Source organism: Poecilia reticulata, linkage group LG12 (genome assembly GCF_000633615.1).
Source record: "Poecilia reticulata strain Guanapo linkage group LG12, Guppy_female_1.0+MT, whole genome shotgun sequence".
NCBI lineage: Eukaryota > Metazoa > Chordata > Actinopteri > Cyprinodontiformes > Poeciliidae > Poecilia > Poecilia reticulata.
This window is the reverse complement of record NC_024342.1, coordinates 21,047,688-21,056,514: the sequence shown is the minus strand read 5'-3', so window position 1 is coordinate 21,056,514 and position 8,827 is coordinate 21,047,688. Positions and strand designations below refer to the sequence as shown.

The 8,827-nt window shown below is 39.0% G+C and overlaps 2 protein-coding genes across 2 annotated transcripts; both read left to right on the top strand.

Moving 5' to 3' along the window:
• The first annotated feature begins 2,203 nt into the window (after nucleotides 1–2,203).
• brcc3 (BRCA1/BRCA2-containing complex, subunit 3) lies at nucleotides 2,204–3,291 on the top strand. The gene has a single exon (XM_008424562.2). It carries the CDS (start codon nucleotides 2,372–2,374, stop codon nucleotides 3,152–3,154), a length of 783 nt encoding a protein of 260 aa, XP_008422784.1. The 5' UTR covers nucleotides 2,204–2,371; the 3' UTR covers nucleotides 3,155–3,291.
• Nucleotides 3,292–5,312: 2,021 nt separating this feature from the next.
• LOC103473911 (tripartite motif-containing protein 16-like) lies at nucleotides 5,313–7,222 on the top strand. The gene has a single exon (XM_008424560.2). It carries the CDS (start codon nucleotides 5,387–5,389, stop codon nucleotides 7,058–7,060), a length of 1,674 nt encoding a protein of 557 aa, XP_008422782.1. The 5' UTR covers nucleotides 5,313–5,386; the 3' UTR covers nucleotides 7,061–7,222.
• Nucleotides 7,223–8,827: the final 1,605 nt, after the last annotated feature.

Sequence of the window (8,827 nt, the reverse complement as noted above, 5' to 3'; positions counted from 1 at the left end):
TCCCAGAACCACCGCAGCTTCTGCTTGTCATGGATCCGAGCCGCGCTCATCGCCTGGCAACAGGAAGGCTGTGACGGCGCGGACAAAAATCCACAAAACAGCAGCATGTGGAGACGACCACTCCGGTTCCCGTCAGCTTTTAATGCCAACTGAAAAACTCTTCATCTGCTGTGACTCCTCCTCCTCCTCCTCCTCCTCCTCCTCCCACTTTCTCTCTTCCTCTTTATTCTTATTGACTTTATCTGACATGTTTCTTTAAAGTTGAAAACATTTTAACATCTGCAGGGATTTTAACTGCTCAGATTGAGTTTTATTCAGTGGATCTGCTGGGAATAAAGGATGAATTTATGGGACAACGTCTCCTTCCCAACATTGAGCCTAATCAATGCTGTGCATCTGTTATTGATTGTATCATTTACACACTAAAAGCTGTTAAATGCAGAAAATAAAGACTTGAAGTCACATTTTGGCGCCCTCTCTGGCCCGGCACCCCGGCTGAAAAACTTTCATAGTGCTGCCCACAACAGGATTATAAAACAATTTAAAATAAATAATATCAGGCGATATTTAAACTTTGAATTGACACAACATGTCTGTCAATTCAGTAAATAATATTTATTTTATTTTGAATAAAATAAATAGTTAAAATTTGAGCGGCAGATCTGAAAATAGAGTAAATAAAAAATGGGCCATTTTTAAATGTCTCATTGATGTTGCATGTTTGTTTATAAGTTTTTTGTAAACAAATAGAACTGAAAATAAGTAAAAATAATAATGATACTTAAGAAAATAACTTTTTAAAATATTTTTACGACTTACTGAGTTTTACATTTGTGTCTTGATTTAAGAAGGCGACACTATGCGTCTTTGCATGAGGTGGTTGAGAGGCACAGAGTTTTTCCAGGGGAGGCCTGGGCCCCCACTGGGCCCCTCTTGGAAGCACCACTGCCTGAATATTTATGCTTTTTTTCACTTTTTATTTACATTAATTTTTTTTCCAAATTTAAAAAAAATTGTGATGTAATTGTGATGTCATCATCCTGGACTTTAACCTTCTAAATATCATGTTGAAACCAAACCTCTGTGGACCAAAACCAGATCTTCCAGCCGACCAGAGGTCAAGAATCAAGCAGCCATGGATTCTCTACTCGACATGCAAACTCTGATTTATTTTATTATTTTAGAAAAATGTTTTTTTTTAAAAACATTTAGAAGATGGTCACCCATAAATCACTGAATTTCTTTCATGGGCATCAAAAATAAGGGGCTAAATGCATGCCACACTTTTCAGATTTTATTTTAAATTATTTACTGATTAGGTTGCTTAACTCATGAAGGTTTAAAATAAATAAATCTGTAGTTGTAACCTGATAATATGCAGATGTGAGTTGTAACAACAGCAGGGSCGCAACTACAAACTTTCTGAGGTGTATGAGAACATGTCATCGGTGCCCCCCCTCCCCCCATGACATAAACTTGTACAACCCATCTTTAATTAAAGTATCAATAATAATAAATGTATATATATATGTATACATTTCTGCCTACAGGGCAATTAAAAAAGGATTAAACAAAAAACAGGGCAATATTTCATCATTTAATATTTAAGCAACAGTGACAACAAATAACTTATGAAATAATTGTTTAAATGTGTTATTCAAACTGTAAATACAGAAATAAATTAATAATATATATTCAGTAAATGTGCCTCAAGTAAATTATTTGATTTCATTTTAAAAACTAGAAAGAATAATTTCAATATTTACTAAAATATTTTATGTTCCTGTAATATTATGAATCAATTTAATTGATTTTTTATTCCTCTCTTTGTCCTCCCCAGATTTTAGGTTTGCAATTTATGCATTCCATTAATATCTAAAATATTTTAAATGTTAAATTATATTTAAAAAAACTTAAAATAAAAAGCTCTGTTTAGGTTTTTGTTTTAAATGTCGCTATTTTAGGTAAGTTATTTATAATGCTGATAAATGTGGGGAATTTTCCGTGTTCTGTTACATAAAAAAATTAAATAAAAAGTTCAATTTAGTTTGTTTTTCACAATTCTATGTCTGTTATTTATATATTCTGTGAATGAGTAATGTTCAATTATATAAAAAACTTTTTAAAATTATTTCTGTATTTATTTTCAGTTTTATTAAATTAATGACACATAACTTTCTTTTGTTGATATTTGGTATCTGCTAACAATATGGCAAACTTTAATGAAGTCACTGCAGAACCATGCCGGACCCGATGGGGGCGCTAAAGCAGATAAAAGCGAAGTAGAGAAACCCGGAAGTGAGCGCGTGCCTTCGTGTTATTTTGTTTTCCTCTCTTCCCGGTGACAGAAACCTGTTTTTTCTGATAAAAAATGGCCGTCAGCGCGGTCCACCTGGAGTCTGACGCCTTCCTGGTGTGCATGAACCACGCGCTTAGCACCGAGAAGGAGGAGGTGATGGGTTTATGTATCGGGGAGGTGGAGGCGTCCCGGATCGTCCACATCCACTCGGTGATCATCCTCCGCCGSTCCGACAAGCGGAAGGACCGGGTGGAGATCTCCCCGGAGCAGCTGTCCGCTGCCTCCACCGAGGCGGAGCGGCTGGCGGACTCCACCGGCAGACCGATGCGGGTGGTGGGCTGGTACCACTCCCACCCGCACATCACGGTGTGGCCGTCCCACGTCGACGTGCGGACCCAGGCGATGTACCAGATGCTGGACCAGTGYTTCGTGGGGCTCATCTTCTCCTGCTTCATCGAGGACAAGAACACCAGAACGGGCCGCGTCCTCTACACCTGCTTCCAGTCCGCGCAGGCGCAGAAGGGCTCCGAGTACGAGCGAGTGGAGATTCCCGTGCACGTGGTTCCGCGCGAGGCGATCGGGAAGGCGTGCCTGGAGTCCGCCGTGGAGCTGCCGCGGATCCTGTGCCAGGAGGAGCAGGACACGTACCGCCGGATCCACGGGCTGTCCCACCTGGACCCGGTCACCAAGATCCACAACGGCTCGGTGTTCACCAAGAACCTGTGCAGCCAGATGTCCGCCGTCAGCGGGCCGCTGCTGCAGTGGCTCGAGGACCGGCTGCAGCAGAACCGCCAGAGCATCGCGGAGCTCCAGCGGGAGAAGGAGCGGCTGCAGCGGGAGCTGGGTGCGCTGTGAGCCGGCGGGACGGCTGTCCGATAATGGGTGCATCGGTGCTGGTGTCTGCGGCTTTTCAGGCAGAACTCTAAACGTTTTCTGTTGCTATTACTGAAAAACATGTATTGTTATATAAATAAAAAGATTTATGGTTAAAATGGTTTGTGCAAAAGTGTTTGGTCACCCCTAAGGTAACGGTCATGTTTTGAGACTGCAAGAAAAAATAACCTTGTTTTTTTTTGCATTTCTGCAAAAAACAAGGTAATTTTAAGAATAATTAAAGAAAAAAACAGAAATTTCTAAGTTTTAAAAGTCTAATAACTTCCAGAAAAAGCTCAGAAAATGTATAGAAAAAAACAAAACTTTCTGAGCTCCAAATGTCGAAAATTTGCAAGACAATATTTAGGTTAATTTAAGAAGTTTTCTAAGAATTTTTTTTGAAATTTTGGAGCTCCAAATCTGCTAAAACCAAACTCAACATTTTTAGATTAATCTCAGAAATTTTCTGGAGGAAAAAAAAAATTCTGAGCTCAAAAATATTTTGAAAATTAAAAAGAAAAAAAATCTTTTTCTGTTTGATWAATCTAAAATTTTCTAGAGTTTCAAAAACTGAACATTTTCTACTTTTGAAATTTAGACTTCTAACTTAAATACCACAATTCTTTGTTTAAAAAAAAATCAGAATTTAATCTCAGAATTCATTTTTTCTAATTTTATAATTCCATATTTCTGACTTTTTTTTCTCAGAATTTAAAATCTCAGAAATTCTTTCTCAGAATTACAACCTCCCCCCCCCCTCCCACTGAATTATGACTTTTTTCCACATTTTCATGTTATATTTGTGTGTAGAATTTTGTGGAATAATAATACAAGTTGAAATAAAGCTGTAAAATAGCAAAATGTGGAAAAAGTAAAGCAATATATATACTTTACAGATGCTTTGTATTTAAAAGGACTGACTGAAAATATAACACATATCGCAATTTTGGTCCCTAATCGAAGCAGGTCTACAGGTGTGAAAACACAGTAAGACTAAAATAAAAGTTTGGAGAAAACTTAATGAAGAGAAATTATTTTAATAGACATTTGATCTTATTTTTTTCGCAAATTTAAGGCTTCCAACGTCTGTTAAGTAAATTGCAGAGTTTAACATGTTGAACTTATGAACCACTCAGGTTATTTAAACCAAACCAACTTTATTTATAAAGCACTTTAAAACAACCACAGCTGATGCAAATTGCTGTACATTAAAACACAACATGACAATAAAAAATAAAAACTTACAGTTTAAAAACAAACATACAATTTAAAACTAGATCCCGSTGGAGTTGAAAGCCAAGTAAAATAGATGGGTTTTAAGACGCACTTTAAAAGTGGACAGTGAAGGRGCCTCTCTGACCTGCAAAGGCAAGTCGTTCCCTAACTTTGGGCCMATGACAGAGAATAAAATATTAAAATAGATTTTTAGAAATTTCTTGCATTAGCAAAGTCGGATTCTTTACATAACCAGACAGCTTGTCATATGCGTTTAAACAAAGAAAGAATAGAATCAAGATAAACCAGTCTGATGGCTGAGTGATGAAGAAAGAACATCATCTTCATTCCTGTGGAGGTTTGGACAGAACCGGCTCCATCAGGTCAGTAAAAACAGAATCACATGAGCTGCGTTTCCATTAAAAATGGGCACAAAATTTTGTCTTTATTTTGATAATAGAATAAAAACTCAATTTCACAATTCAATTGTTTCCATTGGAAATATATAGAAGTAACTTAAATTAAAATCACATGTGAATAAGTTTGCTCACATGATAAGTCATTAAAAAACATGCCACACCATCATCCTCCTGCCACTTCCTGTCGTCTTCATATCTTGCTCCAGTGGCAAGTTTTACAAAATAAACTAATTTCAATACAGCCAATCAAATCCACCTCCTTCCAAGGCCAAAATGTTCTATCAAAAAATGTTTCTTTTGAGCAAATTTAGTTTTGAAATGTCAAATTTTTCAATTACAACCAATGGAAATGGAGGAGGTGTTTAGTTTCTGACATTTTTCACTGCAAACGTTTAAATAATGGAGATTGTATGTTAATGCTACTGTCATTCTGTCATCTTACAAATATGCAGGAAGTAAAGACTCACTTCTTCATTCGAACCACTCCTCTGTCAGGAAGCAGGAGAAATTTAAAAAATGCAGCCCTTCTTCTCTCTGTTTGACTGAACAACATTCAGTCTGACACTGTGACGGAGGYGAAATGGCTCTGTCAGGATTTACGCTTAACAGGGAGAAACTCTCCTGTTCGATCTGTTTGGATCCTCTGAAGAACCCGGTGACGATCCCCTGCGGTCACAGCTACTGCATGGAGTGCATAACRAACCACTGGGACAGGGAGGAGAGGAAAACCTACAGCTGTCCTCAGTGCAGACAGACCTTCACTCCGAGGCCTGTCCTGGTGAGGAACACCGTGTTGGCAGAGTTAGTGGATGACATGAAGAAAATAGGACTCCAAGTGACTCCAGCGGATCACTGCTATGCTGGACCTGAAGATGTGGCCTGTGATTTCTGCACAGACAGGAAGCTGAAAGCCTTCCGGTCCTGTCTGCAGTGTTTGGTCTCTTACTGCGAGCAGCACCTGAAGCCTCACTGGGACTTTCCCGCCTTGAAGAATCACAAACTCATCAACCCGTCGAAGAAGCTCCAGGAGAACATCTGCTCCAGACACGGAGAGCTGAAAGCCATTTTCTGTCGCACCGACCAGCAGTGTATCTGCTATCTGTGCTCCCTTGATGATCACAAAGACCATTCCACCATCTCTGCTGCAGCAGAAAGGACAGAAAGACAAAAACAACTCACGCCAAGTCGGCAAAAAATGAAGCAGCAACTACARGATTGTGAAAAAGACGTTAAGCTTCTCCAGGAGGAGTTGGTAGCGATTAGCCGATCTGCTGATAAAGCCGTGACAGACTCGGAGAAGACCTTCACCRAACTGATTCGTCTGATTGAAAGTAGAAAGTCTTTAATCAAGCAGCAAATAGAGAATCAGCAGAAGACGGAGGAGAATCGGGTCAAGAAACTCCTGGAAAAGCTGGAGAAGGAGATCACCGAGCTGAGAGGAAAAGACGCTGAACTGGAGCGACTCTCTCAAACTGAGGACCACATCGAGTTCCTGCACATGTTCCCGTCACTTTCCGGTCCAGGAGAACGAGTGGAGACATCTCTCCCAAAGCAGCGTACGCGGCGCTACTTCCAGGACGTTGCAGAGACGATTTCAGAGGTGGGAAATAAACTGCAGAGCTTTCTCAGTCAAGACTGGCCCAGAGTTTCCAGTGCAGTAGCTAATCCGGATATTTTACTGCCACTGGAGGAGCTGACAGCCAGAGCAGATTTCCTAAAGTTCTCCCAACCAATCACTCTGGATCCAAACACTGTGAACATGCAGCTAGTTTTATCTGAGAGGAATAGAAGAGCRACGTATAGAAGTATAAAGCAGWTGTACCCGGCCCACAGTGAGCGGTTTCAGAACAGATCTCAGGTCCTGAGCAGAGAGTGTCTGACTGGACGCCATTACTGGGAGGTGGAGTGGAGCGGGTTGGGGGCTTTTATTGGAGTCGCTTACAAAACTATCAGMAGAACGGGAGACAATAGCGAGTTTGGGAAAACTGACAAGTCCTGGGTGTTGCTGTGTTCAGAGTCTCTGCGTGAATTCAGACATAATAACAGCGTAACTCCGATTTTAGGTCCACAGTCCAAAAGAATAGGAGTCTACCTGGATCACAGAGCAGGACTTCTGTCCTTTTACAGTGTCTCTGAAGCCATGGCGCTTCTTCACAGAGTCCAGACCACGTTCACTCAGCCGCTCTGTGCTGCATTCAGGGCCTATCACAGCTTGACATCGCAGTCCACTGCTGTGTTTTGTGAGATCAAGTAGGCAACTGCTTGTATAAAAGATGTGATTCAGTTCAGGTTTCCCTTTAAAGTTCTCATTGGTACAGTCAGGGTGGTGGTCCAGTATACTTGGTTCTGTYGTTGCATTTTCAGCTGTTGCAGTTCTCTTTCACACACTGCATTTTGTCACACCAACCAAACCCTCTGAAAACATGTTCCCCTCCTCACCTGTGGGGGTGCTGAACCAAGAAACACTGAAGGAACCAACACGGAAACCTCTGAAGACACCAAGCACAACTTCCTTCTTTATAAAATTATATTATATTATATTATATTATATTATATTATATTTCTCTTTTGTCATTGGCAAAAGGACACAAGCTATTTCTCCTGCTAGTGCTAGGCTAGCAGGTTTGTTTTGGATGTTTTTACCCAGAATGCCCTGCGTTGTAGTTCACTTCCTACTGGTCTGGCAGAGTTCACTTCAACAGAACCCAGATTGAGGTTTTTAGACAGACGAGAGTCCAGTTTTTGGTCCGAATCCGAATTTGGTTAAACATTCACACCTCCCCAAACGAACCGGACTTTCCTGGCAAATGGACTGGAGTTGGATTAAAACAGACTAAAATGGGATGTGTGAATGCTCCCTTAGTAGAGTTACAGTTTACTTAGTGTGTTCACCTTTATAGTCCTTTAAGTTTGTTATCTTGTAATGTTTTCTGGTGGTTTGGTTTCTTTTCACATGGAAGCTCCAAAGGAACGACCAAACATTTTGTTTATGGGTCAGATGAGTCCYGACTGGAGAACCTGATGTAAATACAGAAACAAGGAGGATTTAATCGTTCAATCATACGTCATATTATAATCACTTCAAGCAAATTTTTTGTTTAGCGTTTTTGCTATGTGTTATGATCTGGAGCACCGTATAGAAACGTTAAGACAATTCCAAAGGCCTCTGACCGACAGGGGCCCTCCCACTTTTTATTTTCTTATAGAAATAGAAAAAAAATTGGGGTCCTGTCAATTACAAAACTAATCATATAGTGTCTTTAAAACTTGTTTGTGTCTTTCATTTCTAACAATGTTTCTTTACACCATGGAAGGAGTTTATTATAGACTTTGTAAATAATCAATATTGTTCTGATCTCTACTAAATCWGAACATTTTAAAGTTTGCACTGTAAGAAATATTTCGTTAGTTAAATTAAATAATCAGACTCAGTTATAATTCAGATCATTTTCTTCTGTGTTGGTTTTCTATGAGTTTCTCCAGATCAACACACAATAATTCATTTATGGAAATATTAGCAACATTAAAACATGTAAAGTGATTTAATGTTCAGAAAAACTGGTTGTGGAAAACATTGCAATAGATTTTTACATTCTAGCTTTTACCTCATCAATAAAATCATTACAATGTAATTGTTTGCTGAGTGATATTTTTCATTTTTTATTTTCTTGTTACTAAATAAAATTTTCCCATAATTTAGTGTTAATCTATTTGTGTCACATCATTAATATTTGTAATTCTCCTTCCATTAAACTGTTGCTGCTCCAAACTCACCAGATCAAAAYAATGTATCAGTAAATAAAGTAAATGTTAACAAATTAGATTCGTTGCATAAATCATTTATGTAAAGTGAAAARAGTTTAGGACCCAGTTCTGACCCTGGTGGTTTTCCACAGGAAACTTCTAGTAAATATGAATTCAAGTTATTTGTACATTTTGATGTCTTGAGTAACTTTTACCCCAGAATGTGAAATGCCTCATGATTCAGAAATAAGAAAGAGAAAAATTATATATAAATATA